Source organism: Megascapheus bottae, chromosome 20, assembly GCF_031878675.1.
Source record: "Megascapheus bottae isolate mThoBot1 chromosome 20, mThoBot2.hap1, whole genome shotgun sequence".
NCBI classification, from domain to species: Eukaryota; Metazoa; Chordata; class Mammalia; order Rodentia; family Geomyidae; genus Megascapheus; species Megascapheus bottae.
In genome coordinates, this window is record NC_143528.1 from 4,484,936 (window position 1) to 4,510,700 (window position 25,765).

Consider the following 25,765-nt stretch of genomic DNA (forward strand, 5'->3'; position numbering starts at 1 on the left):
ACCCAGAAATTTATCAGATAAAGGATGGAAAATGGTTATGATGTCTTTGAACAGGATTCATTAGTTGAACAGGATTGAGTGTCTGTTATTGAATATCTTTACAGAACATGTCGGCTGGTGAGACAGACAACAAGAAACCAACTATGTCTCTGTAATGTGTATTATGGTAAAGGGCTATGAGGGAAAGACAGCAGGCTTAAGTGAATAGAGTGAGCTGTGAACCTCAGAAGATCCCTCTGGGGCACGAGGGCTGATTAGATAAGAGCTGTACACCTAAAAGTTCAAATTGTTTTTCAAGGAGTGGTGGCATACTTCTTCTTTCTTCTTTTCTTTTTTTTTTTTTTTTTTTTTTGTGGTTGTGGGGCTTGAGACTTTCGTGCCTCAGATCCTTAGAGCTCAGCCTCCTGAGTAGCTAGGATTACAGACATGAACCACTGGTGCCTAGCCAATCCTAGCACTACTGAGAGGTGAGAGATCATGAATTCCAGACCAGCTCCGGCTATGTAGTGAGACCTCGAAACAAATGAACTTGGCACATTTGAGGAACTGAAAAGAAGCTAGTGAGTACAATAAGTGCAGCAGCAAATATTGCTAGATGGTCATGGAAATTTAAGCTGAGGCCTGACCATTCAGTGGCTTTCTGGGTAGAAGTAGTTTGATTTATATTTGAGTGCAGCAGGAAGGCATTAAAAGGTTTATTCTTTCGTTTTGTCTCCTTTTATAAATTGTGTAACACTATCTAAAGTAATGTTGAAAATTATTAGCAAGCCAGAAACTGCTCTCATGATTCTCTTCAGTGTTCACAGTCCCTTCTTCCTCCATAAGCAAGTATTCTGACAGCTTTTACCATGGATTTAGTTTTAATTTTATCATGTGTTTTAACTTTATATAAATAAAACCAAAGTTTGTGCTGTATAAATGGAATCATTGTTTTTGCCATTTATGAAATTCATCTGTTATGTGTAGTAGTTTTTCCTTATTGTGTTCGATTTTGAGGGGATTACATTGTTGGATTAGTTGTTTTTTTTTTTTTTTTTTTGCCAGTCCTGGGCTTGAGCTCAGGGCCTGAGCACTGTCCTTGGACTTTCTCAAGGCTAGAGCTCTACCACTTGAGCCTCAGCACCACTTCCAGCTTTTTTCTATGTATGTGGTACCAAGGAATCGAACCCGGGTCTTCATGCATGCTAGGCAAGCACTTTAACCATTAAGCCAAACTCCCGGCCCCTGGATTAGTTTTTTTTTTTTTTTTAATTTTTTCCTATCATGTAACCCTTCTATTAATTACAATAAAAAATATATTAAAAAAATTTTCCCAGTCCTAGAGCTTGAACTCAAGGATAGGGCACTGTCCTTGGACACTTTTTGCTCAAGGCTAGTGCTCTGCCACTTGAGCCACAGCTCACTTCTGACTTTTTCTGAGTATGTGGTATAGAGGAATTGAACCTAGGGCTTCATGCATGCTAGGCGAGCTGGATTTGTTTTTTGAAAGATTACTAGATGTTCTGTGGGAGAGTAGATAATGGAGAGCAGAAAAGCAGGAGACTGAGAAGGTAACTGGGATAAATTAGGTGAGATTTCATTCAGAGATAAGATGAAATAGTTATTTTCTTGGGAAATAAAATTCAAGCAATTTGCTGATAGATTGTATAAGAGTGGGAGTGGGGGCCGGGAGTTTGGCCTAGTGGTAGAGTGCTTGCCTAGCATGCACGAAGACCCAGGTTCGATTCCTCGGTACCGCATACATAGCAAAAAGCCAGAAGTGGTGCTGTGGCTCAAGGGGTAGAGCCCTAGCTTTGAGAAAATCCAGGGACAGTTCTCAAGCCCTGAGTCCAACCCTAGGACTGGGAAAAAAAAAAAAAAAAGAGTGGGAGTGAAGGAAAAAGGTGTCTTATGATTCCCAGGTTTCTGACTTAGACAGCTGATAAATTGATGTTATAATTTGTTAAAAGGAAAAGACTAAGGACCCTTTCAGATCGAATTAGAAGAGTTTATTATTGGATAGTTTAATAATAAGAGGAGCTGTTACTAAGCATTTGGGTCATCGATGTGGCGTACGTATCCCAAAGGTATTGATGCTTACAGGTTACAATTGTAAATGCACTAAAATTTCTGAAGCTAATCTACCTTTGAAACTTTTTTGGAGCTTCACTTTTAAGATTTAGATTTTATTTGAATTTCTTGAGTTAATTTCTGTATTTGGAAAGATATTAGGATCGTCCCTTACAGATTGAATATGTTCCTCTCATTTTTCCTCAAATATTTTATAGAAATAAGTTAGGAAAAGTTTAACATGCACTATTTATAGTACTTTGCCATTAACAGGCAATGTTCTGAAACTAAATTTATTTTTGTTCAGTGAACATATAAGTTTAGATTTTTAAAGTTGGTAGATAATTTATCTCCACTAATATATTTTTAAGAAACTGTGAAGAGATTAACAGGGAATAATTTTTTTGTTTTTTATGTATTTTTATTGTAATTAATAAAAGGGTTACATGATATTTGCCAGATAGAAGGTGCATTAATTCACATGTCTTGTTACCCATTACCCTCCCCCCACCCACCACCCACTCCCGGTATTGGTTTTCCCCCCTTCCTTATCAAGTTTCAGATAACCAAATACAAATAAATTCAATATATCAGATAACAAAGTGAGATACTGTAACAATATGAGATACCCAAGGGACAGCAAAGGAGATGGGGGAAAACATAGTACATTAAGGACAACAATCATTCATTATATGGCTTTTGTTTCAATATCCTGGAGGTCCTTTCAATTAGCTTCATACTATATGGCTTTATGTATCTAGGTTTTGCTCTATTGCAGATCTCTGCTAGTAGAGCCCAAGGTTTCTACTGATTATGACAAATGAAGGAAACCATTGAGCCTAAGTTCCTTTGAGTCTGGCTTATTTCACTTAATATGATTTTTTCTAAGTCTTTCCATTTCCTAACAAATGGGTCGATGTCATTCTTTCTGACAGCAGCATAGAATTCCATTGTGTACAAATACCACAACTTGTTGATCCACTCATCAACTGAGGGACATCTAGGTTGGTTCCATGTCTTTGCTATCGTGAATAATGCTGCAGTGAAATTGTTGTGCTAGTGGATTTAGTATGCCCTAGATTCTGGATGGTTGGGTAAATGCCAAGTAGTGGAATTGCTGGGTCATAGGGGAGTTCTATGTTTAGCCTTTTGAGGCACTGCCATACTGCTTTCCATAGTGGTTGACTGAGTTTGCACTCCCACCAACAGTGTAGTAGTGAACAGGGAATAATTTTATTTCATATTTTACTAATGTAATATAACTACAACTTCTTGAAATTCAAGTGAAGGCTAGACTTTACTTTGAAAATTCCACTGGGTATTTCCAATGCTATTTCATGTTAGAAATAAATGTTTACCATTCATCTGCAGAATTGTTTGACAAAGGGAATTACTACTAAAATAAAAAATAAACTTCACTTCAATTTTTGTAAAAATATTTGTCAAATGGAAATTATTAAAAATTAAATGTCATTAAAATTAAATTCCTTGCTAAAGACTTTTTCATTAGTCTTAGAGGTTGTATGCTTTCTAGAACTTTTTTTCGTTTATATGTACTTTAAGTAAAGAACATATTTTGTATGCAATGCATAAATCTTGCATTATGGTTGTAAAATCCACTTTATTCTTTAAGGGTCCAGAAAGCAGTTTAATGCTAAAATAACTATGGTATGTAGTTCATATTGTGAATGAAACTTTGCTTTTGTAATATATAAATAAAATAATAACACTTTGTAAAAAAAAAAAGTAGGACTTGGATAGTAGGAGCTGCCATGTATTGGTGTTAGAAGATCTAAATTACCATCTTTTTCAACTTATGTTGGCTATGTGAATTAGGGAAAAACCACTTGATCATTTTCAGCTCCATTCTTTGTAGGTAAAATGGAAATGATTTCCTTTATAAGATTGAGAATACACTTACTGAGATTTGGTTTCAAGAACTATCATTTAGCCAGGCACCGGGGCCTCATGCTCATAATTCTAGTTACTCAGGAGGCTGAAATCCAGAGAATCACAATTTGGAGCCAGCCCAGGCAGAATAGTCTGATAGACTCCAGGTCCAAAATAAATAGCAAAACACAGGGCCTAGAGGCATGGCTCCAGGGGTAGAACACCAACCAAGTGAATCCAAAAGCCTTGTGTCCAACCCCAGTACCATCAAAAATGAAAAGAGAAAAATCCAGTTAATTTACTCAAGTGGCAAAACAGAAGCTGACCGAGCAAGCCAAATTAGTTCAAGGCCTTGCATTGAAACTTGATACTGCCCCCCCCCAAAAAAGGAGGCAGAAGATGAAATATTAAATATCAAGAAAACTACTATCATGGGCTGGGAGTTTGGCCTAGTGGTAGAGTGCTTGCCTAGCATGCCCAAAGACCTGGGTTCGTTTCCTCAGTACCACATACATGGAAAAGCCAGCAGTGGTGTTGTGGCTCAAGTGATAGAGTTCTAGCCTTAAGAAAGCCCAAGAATAGTGCTCAGGCCTTGAGTTTAAGCCCCAGGACTGGCAAAAACAAAGAAGAAGAAAAAAGAAAACCACTTCATATTTTAGAATATAGTGCTTGATTTTTATATGGGCATAGACCAAAAAAGAAATCAGAGAAATTTCTGAAGAAGAAACTATAAGACTTGCTTAGACTTGTTTTATGGCTTAACAGAAAGGGAGCTTGAGATTTCTAACCTGGGAAACTATAAAAACAGCAAAAGCAGTGACAAATTTGGGTAGTCTGAAGGGGAAGTTAAGTGAAAGACAGGCTACAGTTTTCATTGTATAACTCAAGGATGTGCTCATCTTGCAGTTGTCAGTTACATTCTGGCAATGCAATTGTGGACGGGTGTGGTTAGGAAGCACACCATTAGAACTCAGTTGATTCTTTTTCAAGCCTAATTATTTAGTTTGATAGTCTCAGAAAAGTCAGTGTCTCAGGTATTCAGTGTAGTTGTCTAACAAGTACACCTGCCCTGTTAGCCTTCAGGAGTTGTTTTATGGATCAAGTAAAAATACATATAGGGCTGGAGATGTGGCTCAGGTGAAGCATTTCTGAGATCCTGGGCTTAATGTCCAGTACCACCCCAAATGTGAAAACATTCTTAACTGGAAACCCTTCAGTAATTGTTAAGATAGTCATGTTGTTTCTTGCCTTAGTTTAAAGTAAAATGAAAAGTGGAGGAGGGTACGTCAATTTTTTTTCCTTGCCATTCCTGGGCTTGAACTCAGGGCCTGGACACTGTCTCTGAGCTGCTTTTGTTCAAGGCTACCACTCTACCACTTGAGCCACAGTGCTACTTCTGGCCTTTTCTGTTGGAGTACTACTGAAGAATCAAACTCAAGGCTTCATGCATGCTAGGCAGGCACTACCTCTAAGCCACATTTCAGGCCAACATCAAACTTCTTAAAGATTGTGTTTGGAAGTAAATCAGAAGCATTGGAAACTAGTCTACACATGTCTGAAAAACTAATTTGGGGCTACCTGGAAACGGATCTTGTACATGACAGGGAAACAAAAAAATGTGTCTTGTCATTCATGTGCCTTCAAGTTCAAAGTATAAATGAGACCTTCAAAAATTTTATTGTAAAGGTGATATACAAAGGGGTTATAGCTATATGCATAAGGTAATGAGTATATATTTTTTTCTTTTTTTGCCAGTCTTGGAGTTGGAACTCAGGGACTGAGTACTGTCCTTGCACTTTCTCAAGTGCTCTACCACTTGAGCTACAGCACCACTTCCAGCTTTTTCTATGTATATGGTACCAAGGAATCAAACCTGGGTCTTCATGCATACTAGACAAGCACTCTACCACTAGACCAAACTCCCAGCCCCATGAGTACATTTCTTGTTGAACATGATTATCCCCTCCCATGTTTTTCTCCCCCTCTTCTTCCCCCCATCCCCATCAATTGTAAAAGTTTATTTCCAACATAATATTTTGTATCACTGTTGGATTGGTTCACCCTTTGCCCTTTGTCTTACCATTTTGTTGTTACCATAGAAGACACAGGATACTAAAATCAAAAACAGTGACAACAGGGGATAAACCAAAGGGGGAAAAATTAAAGAAATAACTTCACACAGTACATTAAAAACAATAAAGCGAAACCTCTTGTTTACATGTCTTGGAGATCATTTTGATTAGCATCATTTTATCTGGTCATATGTACATAGCTGTTGAGCTATTTTAATCCTCTGCTAGAACAATCCTAAACATATACTAATTATTACAAATAAGTGAAACCATGGAGCCTTTGTTTCTTTTTCTTTTTTTTTTTGGTGGGTCATGAGGCTAGAACTGAGCCTGGGCACTGTCTCTGAGCTCTTTCGTTCAAGGCTACCTCCCTACCCTTTAGCCAAGTCCAACTTCCTGTTTTCTAGTGGTTGATTGGAGATAAGAGCCTCAGGTCCTTTTGAGCCTGGGCTGGCTTTGAACCAGTCTTCTGAGTAGCTAGGATTACAGGTGTGAGCCACTGCTCCAGCCAGCCTATGTTTCTTTGGGTCTGGCTTACTTCACTTAATTAAATGAAAACTTTAAGTTCTGCCTAAACAGTTGTTTCATGTGTGTTCCCTTCTTATATTTGTTGCTATGAGCTATATACTTTTACAGGTCAGATTAGGATAAGGATTCAGTTTGTAAGCTGTGTATGTGTAATGATTTCTAACATCTACCTAGGTTGTCAGCAAGTGTGGCATATTGACTAGAGCATGGATGAACTTGATTGCTGAGCTGAAGCCTAGCCCTGTCAATTGATTATGAACTACGTTTACTTTTGCTGTGCTTCTAGTTCCCACTTGTAATAAAAGATACTGTCTACCTACAAGATGTTGGGAGGATTACATGTACAGTGCTATGTAAATGTTCATAGCAGCCATTAGAATGGTAATTTTGACAGTTGTCAAGAAATAAAGTTCATAAACAAAGGAAATGAATTCTCTAGAGGCTAATAGATAGGAAAGCAGAAATGGTATAGTGCTAGGAAAGCAGAAAGGGTATAGTGCTAGAAAATCATGGACTTTAGAGTTAGGTATGCCACATTCAAAGTACAGATCTTTCCCTGTGCTTTGTGAACTTTTTAACCCATGAACCAGGAATCATAGTGTCTCCTTTGTGGAGTGTCATGATGACTAAATGAGATAATATATATAAAAAAATACCTGAAGCCTGTTGCTGGTGGCTCATTCCTGTAATCCGAGCTATTCAGGAAGCGAAGATCTGAGGATTATATTCAAAGCCAGCTGAACAGGAATGTCTGTGAGATTTATCTCTAGTTAACTCTCCAAACACTGTGGCTCAAATGGTAGAGCGCTAGCCTTGAGTAAAAAAGCTCAAGGACAGCAACCCAGGCCCTGAATTGACTGGCACAAAATAAATAAATAAATTAGTCTGGGAATGTGGCTTAGTGGTAGAGTGCTTGCCCAGCACACACAAAGCCCTGGGTTTGATTCTTTATTACCACATAAACAGAGAAAGCCAGAAGTGGCACTGTGGCTCAAATGGTAGAGTGCTAGTTTTGAGCACAGAGAAGCTCAGGGACAATGCCCAGGCCCTGAGTCAAGCCCCAGAACTGGGAATAAGTAAGGTAAGTAAGTAAGTAAAGGACATGTTAAAAATGAGCATATTGGCTACTGTCTACCTCTGAATGCCCCCAGTGTAGAGTTTGACTTTTGTGTGTACTCTTGTAATTTTAGAAGTCAGAACACTGTTTATTCACATTAGAAGAAACGAACTGTATGGTTGGATGGATATACTTTGGAAAGTGTACCATCAGTGTTTATTTCTGTATTCCCTTTGTTGTTTTGGGTTTCTTGCTTCATCATTGTGGCAAATCCTACTTACAACTAAGGTAGTAGATACTAGTAATAGGTCATAGAATTGAAATGGTACTGTGTAGCTTTAGAATCCTTCACAGTTTTCCAGATAGCTACAGTCAGTTCATTGAAGCTGTTACACTAGTAAAAACCTGTTTCTTCCTTCTGCACTACAGCTTTCTAGATTAAATAGTAAAATAATAGAGCATTCATTAATTTTATTTTCTCTGTGCTAGTCCTGGGGCTTGAATTCAAAGCCTAGACACTGTTCCTGAGTTTTTACGTTCAAGGCTAGCTAGCATATTACAACCTGAACTAGAAGCTCAGAAAGCTCCAGCTCTACTTCTAGCTTTTTGCTATGGACTTTCATGCTGAGGCTGTCTTTGAATCATGATTCTCAGATCTCAGCCTCCTGAATAGCAAGGTGTTGGTTTTTTCTCTAGTTGTAGACACTGTTTCTGAACTTTTTTGCTCAAGGCTTGCACTCTACCATTTGAGCAACAGCTCTGCTTCCCCCTTTTTTATTGGTTAATTGGAAATAAGAATCTCATGGACTTTCCTGCTGGGGCTGGCTTTAAACTATGATCCTCAGATTTCAGCTTCCTAAGCAGTTAGGATTACAGGCACAAGCCATTGGCACCCAGCATGTTCATCAGTCTTTTATTTTGAGATTTAGACTGTTAAGCCTTATGACTTAATTTTTTTTGTCTTTTTTTGGGGGGGGGGTCAGTTGTGGGGCTTGAACTCTGGGCCTGGGTACTGTCTCTGAGCTCTTCAGCTCAAGGCTACTGCCCTACCCTTGGAGCCACAGCCCCACTGATTTGTCAAGCCTTATTATAAAGCAGGTGTTTGTCTACATTTTGACATTGCTACATAACTGTGGCATCTTCAGATACCATCTAGAGGGTTTCAGTAAATGTAAGATTATGATGTAAAGACTAGATTATAGTGCAATGTTCTAATTAAAAATACCCATCAGAATCAGCTGATTTAAAAATACTCAGTACACTGCCAAATACACTGGCTCACACCTGTAATCTACTCACTACTCAACCTGAGCGAAGACGGGATCTGAGGATTGCAGTTCAAAGCCAGCCTGGGGGACTGAGAGCATGATCTAGTGGTAGACTGCTTGCCTACCATGCATGAAGCTCTGGGTTCAATTCCCTGGTACAACATACACAGAAAAAACCAGGAGTGGTGTTGAGGTTCAAGTGGTAGAGCTCTAGCCCTTTGCCTAGGCAAAAAAGCCTATGAGACACTTATCTCCAATTAGCCACCAAAATGCCAGAAGTGGAGCTTTAGCTCAAGAGGTAGGGTATGTTAGTCTTGAATAGAAAAGGCTGAGTGATAGCATACAAGCCCTAAGTTTCAGCCCCAGGACTGACACAATAAAGTAAAAATAAAATACTAGTACTATGGGCCTCACTGCACATTTTATTAAATGAGAATCCTAAGAGATGGACCCTAAAACATGCGTTTTGTTAGGTAGTTGTTCTTTTGGCCCTATTGGGGATTGAACTCTAAATCTTGTGCTTGCTAGCCAGATACCCTAACACTTGAGCCATGCCTCCCATCCATTTTTGCTTTAATTTTTTAGATAGTCTCCTATATTTTGCTTAGAACTGGCCTCCAATCGCAGGCTTCTTACCTATGGCCTTCCACATAGTTGGGATTGTAGGTGCACAGAACAAATCCATTTTATTTGTTGAGATGGGCGCCTTGTTAAAACATTTTTGCCTGGTTGGCCTTGGACCACTGTTTTCCTAATCTCTGTCTCTCCAAGCTGGTATCACCATGCCTGGTCCGAAAAGTGCATTTTATAAATGCCTTCAGATAATTCTCTGTATATGCTTGCTACTCATTAAATAGAGCTGGACTCAGTGGCTCACACCTGTAATCCTAGCTACTGAGGAGACTGAGATCTGAGGATCAAGATTCAAAGCCAGCCCGGGGACAAAAGGATCTGAGACTCTTATCTCCAATTAACCTCTAGAAAACAGGAAGTGGGGCTTGGCTCAAGGGTAGGGTGGACCATAGTCTTGTGCTGAAGAGCTCAGGGACAATGCCTAGGCCCAGAGGTAGAGTGGTAGCCTTGAGCTGAAGAGCTCAGGCACAGTGCCCAGGCCAAGTTCAAGCCCCATGACTCACCAAAAAAAAAAAAAAATTCTTCCATGTGTGTTGAGAATTGGGCATCTTTATACACAAAACTGGTATGCGTGTAGATTAGTATTATATCACCAGTAGAAAAGTTTTACAGCATCTATGAAAACTTCAATTCTGTTGTACTATAGGTATGTTTTGTATGTGTGTGTGTGTGTCCTATAGGCATGTATTTATACACCTGCACAAAAATAGTTTGAAGGATGGTGTGTGTGTGTGTTTTTTCTGTATGTCTTTTTTTTGTTTTCTACCCTCTTCTCTCCCCTCTCCCTGTTCCTTTTTTCTCCCCTCCCCTGGAAAATGGGACTTTTTACTTTTGTAAATAAAATATTTGAAATAAGATTTTGTTTTTTGTAATAACATAAAGAACTGGACAAAACATGAATGAACTTAAAGGAAACTCTTGTGTAAACTATTTTAGGAAACAGAAAGGAATGTCAATACTGTGTTGCCCAATTACAAGGAGGGGTAAAAGTTGTTAAAATTTTGGCAGTAATTAAGAATTTTTTCAGGCATGATGCTCTACGTGTGTGTGTGTGTGTGAATATGGAGCTTGAACTAGGCCTAGGTGCTGTCCCTGAGCTCTTCAACTCAAGGCTACCGCCTTAGCTTTACTATGGGCCTGGGTGTTGTCCCTGAGCTCTTCAACTCAAGACCCTACCCTTGAGCCAAGCCCCACTTCCCATTTTCTAGGGGTTAATTGGAGAGAAGAGTCTCAGGTCCTTTTGTGCCTGGGCTGGCTTTGAACCTTGATCCTCAGATCTCAGCCTCCTGAGTAACTAATATTATAGGCATGAACCACTGCTTGCATGATCTACTTCTGTAATTCCAGCAATGGGAAGGTTAAGATAGCAAGATCTTGAGTTCAAGGCCAACCTGAGCTACATATTGCATCCATGTCACAAACAAAACAAAACCAAAGGATAAAATATACTTACCCAGTGTCAGAAAATTATGTAGGCTATTTTTTTTATGTAGGCTATTTTTATAACTACTTAAGTCTGTTCATATCTAAATATGATAATTAGATTCAAAATATTTTTTGCTTAATTCCTTTTCATTTGAATGGTCTATGGCCTGTTAAGATATTAATACTTTTCAATCTACACTTTTCTAATTTTAGGCCCGGTGAGAGAAAGGGAAAGTTAAGGATGCTGGAGCAGAACAATGGATTTCTCTTTCTCTTTCATGCAAGGGATCATGGGAAACACAATTCAGCAACCACCTCAACTCATTGACTCCGCCAACATCCGTCAGGAGGATGCCTTTGATAACAACAGTGACATTGTTGAAGATGGTGGCCAGACAACATACGAAGCTACCTTGCAACAAGGCTTTCAGTACCCACCTACAACAGAAGATCTTCCTCCACTCACAAATGGCTACCCACCATCGATCAGCATGTATGACACTCAAACCAAATACCAGTCATATAATCAGTATCCCAATGGGTCAGCCAATGGCTTTGGTGCAGTTAGAAACTTTAGTCCCACTGACTATTACCATTCAGAAATTCCAAACACAAGACCAAATGAAATTCTGGAAAAACCTTCCCCTCCACAGCCACCACCCCCTCCTTCGGTACCACAAACTGTGATTCCAAAGAAGACTGGCTCACCTGAAATTAAACTGAAAATAACCAAAACTATCCAGAATGGCAGGGAATTGTTTGAGTCTTCTCTTTGTGGAGACCTTTTAAATGAAGTACAGGCAAGTGAGCACACAAAGTCAAAGCATGAAAGCAGAAAGGAAAAGAGGAAAAAAAGCAACAAGCATGACTCAGCCAGATCCGAAGAGCGCAAGGCTCACAAAATTCCTAAATTAGAACCAGAGGAACAAAATGTAAGTTGAAACATCTTTTTGGAAAAAAAATAATTTTTGTGTTTATTGGAAGTCAAAAGAGGTGTTTTTTAAAAAAAATTTATTTGAATGTGAATGTTTCTAGTGATTTGTAATCACTACATTTTGCTTAGGATATTAGAATAGGTTGTGAGTACATATTTGTTGACTAAATGAATGGACATCATTGGAATGAAGAAATTTTTAAAGCACATTTACACACCAAGAATCTTAAGAGCCTCAGTTATTTTTTACTTCTAATAGCAAACTCCTTGTCTGTGTGTGTGTGTGTGTATGTATTTTTACACGCACGTGCATGTGTGCGTGCATGAGTGCCAGTACCAGGGCTTTTAACTCAGACTGGTGCTATTACTTGAGCCACACCTTCACTTCCAGCCTTTTTCCTCTGGACTTTTCTTCTCTGGTTAGCTTTAAACTGCAATCTTCAGATCTCAGTCTCTTGAGTAGATAATATTATAGATATGAGCAACCAGAGCCTGGCCAAACTCCTGTGCTTTTTAGTTTTCCTTTTCTTTTTTTTTTTCTTTCTTTTGTCAGTCCTGGGTTTTGAGCTCGGGGCCTTAGCACTGTCCTTGGGCTTTCTCAAGGCTAACTCTATGATTTGAATCACAGCACCACTTCTGTCCTTTTTCTATGTATGTGGTACTGAGGAATTGAATCTGGGGCTTCTTGCATGCTAGGCAAGCACTCCCGGTCCTTTTTTTTTTTTTTTGCCAGTCCTGGGCTTGAGCTCAGGGCCTGAGCACTGTCCTTGGACTTTCTCAAGGCTAGAGCTCTACCACTTGAGCCTCAGCACCACTTCCGGCTTTTTTCTGTGTATGTGGTACCAAGAAATCGAACCCAGGTCTTCATGCATGCTAGGCAAGCACTTTAACCACTAGGCCAAACTCCTGGCCCCAGTAAAGAGTATATTTTGTTTTGGAAAATGCTCTTCCTTCTCTCTGTCCCAGTTAAAACTTCTGATTTTAAAGATGAAGAAAGGCAAAAGGAAATGGGTTTTTCATTTATTTTAGATCAACTAGTTGGTAGCACTTACGGAACACTCATTGCTTATGTATGAACTATAAAGAAAGCTGATGTAATAGAAGAACTCTTTATTGGAATAAGTTAACATTCATACATATTGATTAAAACTTTGGGCAGTTTTTAAAAAGTTATCCTTTGTAGGTAACTTAAGATACATACCTGCTGAATTTTTTTAATATTTAAGGCCTCAGTGTGTAATTGCATAGCAATTACATAAATATACAAATCATCTCTTGAATGAAGAGTTCATGATATGAATATGTTCCTTAGACATTGATTTGGAAAGTAACATTTATTTATTTATTTATTTTTGTGGGTCATGGAGCTTGAATTTGGTCTGGGCACTGTCCCTGAGCTCTTCAGCTCAAGGCTACCACTCTACCCCCCTGGACCTAAGCATTGTTCCTTAGCTCTTCAGCTCCAGGCTACCAACCTACTCTTGAGCCAAGCCCACTTCCCATTTTCTAGAGGTTAATTGGGGAGGCTCAGGTCCTTTGTGCCCAGGCTGGCTTTGAACCTTGTTTCTCAGATCTCAGCCTCCTGAGTATCTAGGATTACAGGCGTGAGCCACTGTAATGGCTAGTAACATTTATTTTTATGATTTACCTGATTTTATATCTAGTATATCTGAAAATTTTAATTTGTTATCTTCTATTTAAAGCAAGTTTTATCTCTTACAAAAACATCTTTTCTTTGGGAACTGGATCCCCTGACTTCTATAACTGAAATGTGACATTGTTCTTTTTTTTTTGGTCATGGTACTTGAACTCTGGACCTGGGCAGTGTCCCTGAGCTCTTCAGCTCAAGGCTACTGCCTACCCCTTGAGCCACAGCACCACTTCTGCTGGTGATTAATTGGATATAAGAGTCTCATGGATTTTTTTTTTTGTGCCTGGGCTTTCTTTGAACTGCAATCCTTAGATCTCGGCCTCCTGAGTAGCTAGGATTATAGGCCTAAGCCACCATGCCCGACAAATGTGACCTTTTTCTGGGAGTCACAATGATATTTCATCATTTCTAAGTGTGATATTATCATTTTTTTCATTTTCCTAACACTGCTTGAAAATACTTGATGTGCTGGCACTATCTTTAAGAACTGAAGTATGACAGAGGTTGAAAAGCAGATATCTGTTTCAAATACATGAACAAGTGAAAAGAGAAAATTTAATTGTATACACTCTAATATTGTATGCACTGTACTATTTCTACGTTTGGTCATAGCCAAAAACAGGAAAATCATCACTCAGACATTGTTTTTCTTTATAAAGTACAAGGGATGGAATCCAGGACCTCAGCGTTTCCCATTCACAGGCAGGAAGCTCCATCCCTAGCTCCACTGGAACATTTCTCACCTGACTTGCAGTGAAGAGACATATGATATACTCTGGCTTTGGGAAACCACAGAAATATATAAAGATTGTCAGGTGAGGTGGCTCACACCTGTAATCCTAGCTGCTCAGGAGGCTGAGATCTTAGGATCACGGTTTAAAGTCAGCCTAGGCACTAAATAGTGTCCATGAGGCTCTTATCTCCAATTAACACTCCAGTTCACCACTAGAAAACTGGAATTGGCACTGTGGCTTAAGGGGTAGGGCCGTAGCCTTGTGTTGAGAGCTCAGAGACAGCACCCAGGCCCAGAGTTCAAACCCCATAGCCAACCAAAAGAAAAAAGGAAAGGAAAGGAAAGAGAAAGGGTAAGGAGGGAGGAAGAAAGAAATACATAACGCTTGAAGTTGTCTAAAGCCAAATTAGTGTTTAAAGCCATTATTAGTGTCTGAGAACTGCCTTCTGGCTGGACTTGCCTTTGTTATAGAGAATCTAGCAAATGTGGAAATACTTCTACTTATCTTTTGTTACACTTATTTGTCCTTTTATCCTTAAAGTTAGCCCAAATAGAAAAGGAACTGGAAGCTGTGAGAGGCAAGCCTTGTGCATTTTTCAGTCTATTTTCTGCATTATTGAAACCTAGGTGCCAAATATAGTGGTGTCTATAATCCCAGCACTGAAAAGATTGAGGCAGGAAAGCTTCACATTTGAGGCACCCTGGTCTACACAGTGGGACCTTGTGTCAAAAAAATAAAATGATGTGGGCTGGGAGTTTGGTTTAGTGGTAGAGTGCTTGCTTAGCATGCACAAAGACCCGAGTTCAGTTCCTCAGTACCACATATATAGAAAAAAGCTAGAAGCAGTGCTGTGCTCAAGTGATAGAGCTTTATTTAGCCTTGAGAAAAAAAAGCCCAAGGATAGTGCTCAGGCCTTGAGCCTAAAGCTCAGGACTGGCAAAAAAAAGAAAAGAAAAGAAAAAGCTGGAAGTGGTGCTGTGGCTCAACTGGCAGAGCTCTAGCTTCAAGAACGCCCAAGGACAGTGCCCAAGGCCCTACGTTCAAGCCCCATAACTGGCAAAATATAAATGAAGGAAGGAAGAAAGAAATATAAAGGAAAGAAAGAAAGAAAATATTGTAGTCACTTTTCACTCTGTCTGAAAGCAGTTGTGTCTTTGTTCAGTAGACACTGGGCTTGCTTATCTCTCTATTGCTTAAAGCTTCAGTTTGCTCTTATATTAGAGTAAATTGATAGAATTTGAGTTTATCTTGGCCAGAAGCACAGCCTAATGATTAGAGTGCTTGGCTAGCTTACATGAAGCCCTGGATTCAATTCCTCGGTACCACATGCACATAAAAAGCTGGAAGTGGTCCTGTGTGGCTCAAGTGGCAGAGTGCTAGCGTTGTGCAAAAAGTATTCAAGGACAGTGCCCAGGCCTTGAGTTCAAGCCCCAGGACTTGGTGCAGTGAGGAGGGGGAGAGTTCATCTTTGGATAGTGAGTCATGCTGAGTAAAATTTAATATTTGATTATTTAGGATCTTAGGGTATCTTGAGATAGAAAGTGTAGAAAGTTGGTTGTGCACAATTTAATTTTTTTCTCTTTTCTTTTGTGGGTCATGGGACTTGAACTCGGCCTGGGTGCTGTCCCTGAGCTCTTCAGCTCAAGGCTACCGTCCTATCCTTGAGCCAAGCCCCACTACCCATTTTCTAGAGGCTAATTGGAGATAAGAGTCGCAAGTCCTTTTGTGCCAAGACTGGTTTTAAACCATGATCCTCAGATCTCAGCCTCCTGAGTAGCTAGGATTACAGATGTGAGCCACCCTCTCTTCTCTTCTCTTCTCTTCTCTTCTCTTCTCTTCTCTTCTCTTCTCTTCTCTTCTCTTCTCTTCTCTCCTCTCCTCTCCTCTCCTCTCCTCTCCTCTCCTCTCCTCTCCTCTCCTCTCCTCTCCTCTCCTCTCCTCTCCCCTCCCCTCCCCTCCCCTCCCCTCCCCTCCCCTCCCCTCCCCTCCCCTCCCCTCCCCTCCCCTCCCTCCCTCCCTCCCTCCCTCCCTCCCTCCCTCCCTCCCTCCCTCCCTCTCTCTCTCTCTCTCTCTCTGTGTGTGAAGTTCTCTTGAACAAATAAGAAGTTTAAGTCGGGGCAATATCCAGGTTTTTTCTTGTCTTTTCTCTCTCATGCCATTTTCTGCCTTTTCTCCTTACTCATCTTCCTTATTTCTCTCTTTCAAAGAAGTTAAATGAGGAGGTATGCTCCAGTTAATTGAATCCCAAGTAGTTGAAATGTTTCCACCCGGGGGGCAGCTGTAAGCTTAAGAAATAACTACCATAAGTTATGCTTCATCTGATGTTGGACTATGAAGTCCAAGGTCCTGAAGTTCTGGGCCATCCTCTGTTTGTTAAACTAAGCTGTGACAGGAACTGTACACAGATCAAACTGTGTTGTAACTTTGGTTGTTTTAAAATTAGTTTTCCTTAATTTGAACAACATTGATACTACTTCCTAAGGATGTCTTAAATGTTTTAATTTTTGAAACTTTCTGCCTCCTCATTGTCTTTAGACATTCTCTAATCCTTAGCAGTTAGTATTTGGAGAGCTGAGAAGTGAAGATGCATCTGTTTACATCTGTTTACTTTACTAGACAGCTTCCCTCCCCCCCAAGTGCCTCCAGGAAGCCTGGCATGACCAAGGGCCTGGAGAACAAGTCTAAAATGGGTATACTCAAGCTGAATTTATTTTTATCATTCTTTTTCTTTCTTTTCCCTTCTCTTCCCTTTTCTTTTTCTTTCTTCTTGGTAATATTGGGACTTGAACTCAGGGCCTCAAGCTCACTCAGTTTGCTTGCTACATTAGTGTTCTATTTCAGCCACACCTCTAGCCCTGCTTTCTGCTGGTTAATTGGAGATAGATAATCGCCTTACAGACTGGAATCCTCTAAGTCATAGTCTTCTAAAAGGTTGGTATAAGTCACTAGGCTCATGAAAAAGCCACCTGGTTACACTTGGACTATAGTTCAGTGGTAGAATATTTGCCTACTATGTGTTTAACCCTACTACCAAGCTTAAAAAACAACAGCCTGGCCTGGTTCATTTAATTAAAAAAGAAAAAGCTACTTGACTTTTTTTTTTCTTTTTCCTTCACCTGTGTACTTAAAATCCTACTCCTAAAGGTTTTTCTGTTTGTTTGTTTGAGCAAACATTTCATACAAAATAATATAAGCTTTCATCCGCAGCTTTTTTTCTCAGCCTTAATTTCTTCATATTTCCAGTTCTGAGCTGCTTGGGCTTCTGAAGGGTGGCTTTTATTTGGAACAATCTAAGTATATATTCTCAATAATGAAAATGTGTCCAAATATCTAGACAGCAGGAGACCTGAGATCATGACTGAAACTGTATATTTAAAAAAAAACCTAGCTGTTTTGCCTTTCAACAAATTAGAAACGTGGAAATGTCTCTGGACATCTCTTTTCTTGCCAGGTGTAATGTCTCAGGCGTGAAAGTGTAGGCTCTGTTCTAACAGTAGCCTTCTGGTGGTCTTCTCAGCAGTGGGCTCATCCAAGTCAGTCTTCTTAACTCTTTTTTTTTTTTTGCCAGTCCTGGGCTTGAGCTCAGGGCCTGAACGCTGTCCTTGGACTTTCTCAAAGCTAGAGTACTACCACTTGAGCCTCAGTACCACTTCTGGCTTTTTTCTATGTATGTGGTACTGAGGAATTGAACCCAGGTCTTTGTGTATGCAAAGCAAGCACTCTACCACTAGGCCAAACTCCCAGCCTCGTCTCATTAACTCTTAACTTGCCATTTCCATTTATCAGAAGTCAGTGACCACATCAGTCCTGTTATCAAAGAGTCAAATGTTGTATTCTCTACCTTCAAAGTATTAGACCTTAAACTTCTTAGAAAAATATTTGCTGATATTCTACAACTTGAACCACGCCTCCAGCCCAGCTTTTTGTGGGTTATTTTAGAGAGTCTCACAGACTTTTTTTTTTTTTTTTGCCTGTCCTGGGGTTTGAACTCAGGGCTTGAGCACTGTCCTTGGGCTTTTTCAAGGCTATCGCTCTACCATTTGGGCCAAAGCACTATTTCTAGCTTTTTCTGTGCATGTAGTACCAACGAATTGAACCCAGGGCTTTGTGCATGCTAGGCATGCATACTACCACTAGGCCATGCTCCCGGCCCCTCTCACAGACTTGCTTGCTTTCTTGCTTTCCTGTCCTGGGGCTTGAACTCCTCAGGGCCTGGGCACTGTCCTTGAACACTTTTTGCTCAAGGCTAGTGCTCTGCCCCTTGAGCAATAGCACCTCTTCCAGCTTTTTCTGTGTATATGGTACCAAGGAATCAAACCCAGGGCTTTGTGCATAAGAGGTGAACACTCTACCACTAGCCTACACTCCCGGCCCTCTCATACTTTTCTGCCAAGCTGCTATCCTCAAGATCTCAAGCTCCTGATTAGCTAGGATTACAAATGACAGCCACCAATGCCCAGGAAAAATTTTCAACTTAAATGTTGATATTAGTTTTCCAAAGAGATAATGGTTTTGCTTAGTGCTTCTGAAATTTTTTATGATTATTTTGTTAAGGGCTTAGAACTCTTGTTAGATTTGATGCATACTGCTCACCTTATTGAATCTTTTAAAGTTTAACAAAAACAAATTATTTTTAAGTATTTTTCTTTAATGAGGTCTTTATTTTATTTTATTTTATTTTTTTGCCAGTGGAGACTTTCTCAAGGCTAGAGCTCTACCTCTTGAGCCTCAGCACCACTTCCCGCTTTTTTTTTTTTTCTATGTATGTGGTACCTAGGAATTGAATCCGGGTCTTTGTGCATGCTAGGCAAGCACTCTATCACTAGGCCAAACTCCCGGCCCCACAAAAACAAATTTTTAAAGAACATTTAGGATAATGTAATTTATTTTAGACCTAGCCCTTATATGATCCTTTTCTTTTTTTTTTTTTGGCCAGTCTTGGGGCTTGAACTCAGGGCCTGAACACTGTCCTTGGGCTTTTTCCCCAAAGCTAATGCTCTGAGCCACCACACCACTTCCAGCTTTTCTATGTATGTGGTACCAAGGAATTGAACCCAGGTCTTTGTACATGCTAGGCAAGCACTCTACCACTAGGCCAAACTTCCAGCCCCTAATAGCTTCAGTCCTGAGGCTTGAACTCAGGGCCTGAGCACTGTCCTTGGGTTTTCCTCACGACTAGTGCTCTACCACTTGAACCACAGCACCACTTCCAGCTTTTCTATATATGTGGTATCAAGGAATTGAACTTGGGTCTTCATGCAAGCTAAGCAAGCACTCTATCACTAGGCCATACTCCAGGCGATCCTTTTTTCTAATTTCAGAGACTGTTGAGATTCTTTGCATATGGATCAGCCAAAAAATATTTAATAAGTTGCATATATCCATACATTCATAAATTTAGAATTAAGATGAATTGATCATAAAGGATAGCTAGCTCACAGTCATCTTTTTTCCTCTAATGCTTCCTGTTCCAAAGTAACAGTATTGGAACTAGAAGAGGTGTTTTAGTACCTGATTAGCTTTAATATTTTGAACTTGGCCTCTGTACTTTGGACAGCTGGAGGAAAATGAATTTTATGCTTAATCTTACGTTAGCACTGTCTTACTTTTATTTTTCTTGACTTTAAGCATTTGATGACTTGGTTATTTCTTCATAAAAAGCTTCTTTGTGTCAGGTGCCAGTGGCTCACACATATAATCCTAGCTCAGATCTGAGGATCACAGTTTGAAGCCAACTGGGGCAGAAAAGTCCTTTAGATTCTTTTTTTTTAGCCAGTCATGGAGATTGAACTCAGGGCCTGGACACTGTCCTTAGACACTTTTTGCTCAGGGCTAGCGCTCTGCCAGTTAAGCCACAATGCCACTTCCAGCTTTTTCTATGTATGTGGTACCGAGGAATCAAACTCAGGGCTTTGTGCATGCTAGGTGAGCACTCTACCACTAGCCTACACGCCCAGCCCTCCTTTAGATTCTTATCTCCAGTTAACCATAAAAACTTGGAAGTGTTGCTGTGACGAAGGTGGTACAGCTGTAGCCTTGAGTACAAAAGCTGAGGGACAGCACCTGGGCCCAAACTTCAAGCCCCAGGACCATCCCCCCCCCCAAAGTCTTTCTGCCTAACTTACATTTGTGGTGATGCATAACATCTGTGGGTTTACTCTGTTAGACTTTTTGTGAGCTAGGAGGATCAAGGATCTCCAGATGCGTACTGGATATTTTTGTTTTGCTTATGTCTTAGCACATTCTGTAATGTATGTTCCTGTTCGGTCTGAATGACTTCTTTTTTCCCCCCTCTCTTACTTAAGAAAGATTGCCAGAATGTTTGAGAAGTAATGTACCCACTACCTGACAAATGCAACTGTAACCCCTCTATATATATTACCCTGACAATAAAATACAAAAAAGAAAAAAAAGAAAGCTTAGATGCGAGGCCTGGTGGCTCATACCTATAATCCCAACGTTTACAAAACCAAATCTGAACCAGTAACTAGATTATGGTGGTAATACATAACTATGATCCTAATTGTATAGAGGATTGTGATTCAGGCTGACCCCAGTGTAAATGTGAGAGCCAAAAATAAGTAAGCATAATCCAAAAAATAAGTAAAGCATAATGGGCTAGTTTTTGCTTCAAGTGGTAGAGCTCCTGCCTAGCAAGTTGCAAGAAGCTCAGCTTCTAGTGCCACCAGAAAAATGAGCAAAAACTTAGAATAAATCTTGGGTTTTCTTTACTGCTCTCCTTCCCTTTGAAAGTGACTGTGTAGAATTTCAGTACTTTGAAAGAACTGACTTTGTGTGTAGTAGGGGTGAGGGTGTGCATATGCATATGCATGTATTGGTGCTTGAACTCAAGGCCCAGGTCATTGTTCCTTAGCCTTTTCATTCAGTACTGGTATTCTACCACTTGAGATACATCTCCACTTCCTGGCTTTTAAAAATTGGAGATAACAGCCTTGGTATTCGTCAACCCAGGGTGGCCTGGAACTACAATCTTCAGAGCTCAGTCTCTTCAATACCTAGAATTACAGGCCTGAGCCAGGCATCCAGCTGAAAATGACTTTGATAATGTATCAAATCAGCCTGAAAGAAAAATCAGTCTATCAAATCAATATGAAAGGAACACCAACAATTGAAACAAATCAAATTTGGAAAGGAGACTCCCATCTTTAGTCCAGAAAGGAAAAATGTCATCAGTTCCTTCTTACTATAAGTTTCTCATGTAGTCTATCTGCCTTCAATAAGAGATCTACAGTATATTCTTGTAATCTCTGCATTTGGAAGGCTGATAAAGGAAGATCACAAGCTAAAAACCAGCCTGGCTATACATAACAAGACTGTCTCAGGGAAGAAAAACGATCTAGTGATACCTTTCATGAAGATTGTATATTGGAGGATGATTCCTTCTTTTAACTCTCATGTTCTAAAGTTGCCCTGTCTTCTTAATGAAATGAGAAGCTAAGGCAAAAGTTTAGGTTGTATCAGTATCAGATGAAGCTATTGAATGAATCTATATAAACATAGTTGTTCTAACACTAGTTGTTCTTTAACTAGTGATCAGAAAAATTCTGTTTTCATTTGGACATATTTTTCTCTCTTCACTGAAGTAGTATATCCTACTAGATGTTCATGGTACTGTTACCAAAGTAACAGGCAGCTAATCTAGTACCTATCAACTACTTTTTTATTTTTACTGTACTAGTCCTGGAGCTTGAACTCCAGCCTGGGTGCTGTCCTTGATATTTTTCTTGCCCAAAACTAGTGCTCTACCACTCAAGCCACAGTTCTACTTTTAGGTGGTTAATTAGAGATAAGCTTTCACATTTCAGGTAGCTTTGAATTATGATCATCAGATCTCAGCCCCCTGAGTACTAGAATTACAGACAAGAGCCACTGATGTCTAGCTATAGTACTGCTTTCTTTCACCTGGATTACTGCAGTGATATCCTAATTAAACATTCTGCTTTCCCTGTTTTTTCCAAAATATTTCCTACCTAGAAGCCAACAGAACGTTTGTTAGACATAAATTACTTGCTATTTATTTACCTAAACTTTTTCAGTGGCTTTCATTGTACTTAAAATTCAAGTGCTTTGCTGTGGTATGCAAGGCCCTCAAAATCTAACCTGCCTATCCACTCTTATACCCTCTCTTCCTTGAGCAATTCTGTCAGTGACTGTGATTTTCTTAAAATGTCTAAATCACACATTCTACTCCTTCTTCCAAAGTGTTTCCCTTTCTTTTTATGAAACCCTGCTTTTCTTCTTTTGATTCTCAGAGTTTAACTTTGTTAGAGATGCCTATTCTGAGTTTTGAATAAAAAAAAGAAAACAACCAAAAACACAGGGCCTGGAATTTGGTCTAGTGGTAGAGTGCTTCTTTAGCATGCACGAAGACCTGGGTTCAATTCCTTGGTACCACATACATAGAAAAGGCTGGAAGTGGTGCTGTGGTTCAAGTGCTAGAGCTCTAGCCTTGAGAAAGCCCCAAAGATAAGTGCTTAGGCTCTGAGTTCAAGCCCTAGGACTGGCAAAAAAAAATTGCCCATGTGTGTTTTGTTTGTTTTATTTTTGTTCCTAGAGCTTGAACTCAGGGCCTGGATGCTATCTCTGAGCCTTCTCCCACAAGGCTAGTGCTCTACCACTTTGAGCCAAAGCCCCACTTCCAGTTTTCTGGTAGTTAATTGGATAAAAGAGTCTCTCAGCCTTTCTTGCCTGGGCTGACATAGAACTGCAATTTTCAGATCTCAGCCTCCTGAGTAGCTAGGAGTACAAGTGTGAGTCACCAGTGTCCAGCTAGAAGTGAAGTTTTAAAAATAATTAGTAGGGCTGGGAGTTTTGCCTAGTGGTAGAGTGCTTGCCTAGTATGCATGAAAACCCAGGTTTGATTCCTCAGTACCACATACATAGAAAAAAGCCAGAAGTGCTGCTGAGGCTGAAGTGGTAGAGCTCTAGCCTTGACCCTGAGCTCAAGCCCAGGACTGGCAAATAATAATAATAAGTAATAGAAGATGTAACTGTGGAATGGAAAATGAACATTAATACATAGCGTCATGTACTGAGCTGTTGTAATCTTTATATTATTTAGTAGTCTTTATATTATTTAGTAGTACATGTCCCTTATTTCCTTTGCTACTTAAGTTTCTTTGATTCTTCTGTATTACTGTTCTTTGGTTTATTGCTGCTTTATTCTTTTGACCTACATCTTTTTACTTAGAGACCAAATGAGAGGCTGGACCCAACACCAGAAAAACCAAGAGAAGAGCCCATAGTCCAAGAGACTGCCCCGGTGAGTCGTCATCCAATATTGTCCAATCAGATGCACTAGAAGGAAGTAAACATAAGACATTTAAATAGTAACATATTGAGGTATTACAGCTCCATACTTTTCTAATTCAGAAATTATACTGAAACTGATCTTGGAGCTGATTTATTTTCCTTTTAAAAACTAAGACCTTCAGGCTGGGAATGTGGCTTAGTGATAGAGTGCTTATCTAACATGCATGAAGCCAGGGTTCGATTCCTCAGTACCACATAAACAGAAAAAGTCGGAAGTGGCACTGTGGCTCAAGTGGCAGACTACTAGCCTTGAGCAAAAGAAGCTCAAGGACAGTGCCCAGGCCCTGAGTTCAAGCCCCAATACTGATAAAAGAAAAAAACAACCAAACAAAAAACCCTGTGACCTTTTAGAACTATGACCATTTTTAAAAAATTGATCATATGACTTCTTAAGATACTTTATTGATAATTTGGCAATAAAACCTATTAGTCCTGTTTTCAGATTAGGATATGAGGCTTATTAACTGCCCCTGTCTTTCCATTCCATAGTTACAAATACAGTAGCTATCAGAGAAGAATATAATTGAAGATAAAATTTTAATGTACTTTGTGCATTGTGCACGGTTTCTTTTTTTTAATTTAGTTTTACTTATAAAGGAGTTTTTTGTTTTTTTTCTTTTTTCTCTAGGTTCAGCCAATACTGTCTTCTGTTTCAACAACAGAAGTATCTACTGGTATTAAGTTCCAGGTTGGTGATCTTGTTTGGTCCAAGGTGGGAACCTATCCTTGGTGGCCTTGTATGGTTTCAAGTGATCCCCAGCTTGAGGTTCATACCAAAATTAACACAAGAGGTAAGAAAAAGCATAAATAATTAGTAAATTTTGGCAATAAAAATAGTTTAATATGTGTTTATAGAAGAATACGTACATAATATATGATTTCACACAAATGTGTGCTTGTCAGTGAGTTTATAATAGCTAGTAAAATAATTATGCTCATCTTAATTGGCAAAGAACCCCTAGAGCTCATAGCTCATGCTACCCTCAGACCCATGATCCTCCTGCCTCTAATTCCTGAATGTTAGAATCACAGGTTACATACTACATACCTAGCATCTTTGAACTTTTTTTTCCATCTGTGATTGACTACTATGATACACACGCGTACACACACACACACACACACACACATATATATGTGTGTGTGTGTATATGTATGTATATTACCCAGACAAGTATTTTTTCTCCTATTAAATTTTGCAGAATGCTTTCCCCCTCTTCTACTCTTCCTTTTTTCTGTGTAATAATATTGGGATTTTAAGTTTGGGGCCATAAGATTGGTGGGCAAGAATGATGCCTTTTGAGCCACACCTGCAGTTCCTTAACTTCCTATCAAGTCTGTAAACTTACTAGAATATGCTTACATATTTGATATGACATAGAAGTGTAATTTAAATCTAGCTATAATAACATAGAATCTTATCTTTGGAATTTAAGCATTAAGGAAAGATATATTTTAACTTTATTCTTTTTCATTTGGTCTTGATCCAAATGTGATGTGGATTTGATTCCTGATATTTTGCTGTTTGGAAAGGACTCACTTAGCAGCCAAAGAAAGTTTAATTAATCTTTGAGCCTGTTTCTAGAGAAGTCATATGGTGAATTTCCCATTATTTGTGACAATTTCTTAACTGTTACTTTTTCACTTTTTCTGTATTGGTCATTCTTCATTATTATGAATAGGAAATTGTCTGCTTAAATCTGGAGGGTTAGATGTATGACAGGATGAGAGCCCTATCTGTGATACTTTCGCTGCATAGCAAGGAATCTTCTTGGATATAGCAGGAAGTGTCTTGAACTTTTCTCCTCGTGTGAATGCTATGCATTAAAGACTGGAGAATATAAGCATCAATAGGATATAAGTGAAGAATCAACATTGCTGAATGTATGCTTTTGCTTAAACTACTGTTTAAGTCCTGTATTACTTGTTTTCTTATATGATATTTACAACCACAACACTGATACATTGGTAGGATTATGTATATCCTATATTCCAGAAAAGTAAAGTCTCAAAGAAATCTGATTCTACATCCACTGCTCTTAAACACTGCTAGATATTAGAAGGAAATTAGTTGAATTCATTCTGTCGTAATTCACATAAGTAAGCGACAGTCCTGGTTTCTGTATTTGTATAAGAGTATTGAATCAAAGTCTTTCAGCTGTAAATGGGAATGAAAATGATAAGATACTCC

General features: G+C 39.3%; 1 protein-coding gene across 1 annotated transcript in view; it reads left to right on the forward strand.

Moving 5' to 3' along the window:
* Nsd3 (nuclear receptor binding SET domain protein 3) overlaps positions 1–25,765 on the forward strand; it is an 84,528-nt gene that overhangs the window by 41,964 nt on the left and 16,799 nt on the right. Inside the window, exons 2-4 of the mRNA XM_090353914.1 lie at positions 11,136–11,854; positions 23,453–23,524; positions 24,203–24,365. Of these exons, the coding sequence (XP_090210040.1) occupies positions 11,180–11,854; positions 23,453–23,524; positions 24,203–24,365 (910 nt within the window). The 5' untranslated portion in view covers positions 11,136–11,179. The remainder of the gene's footprint in view (positions 1–11,135; positions 11,855–23,452; positions 23,525–24,202; positions 24,366–25,765) is intronic.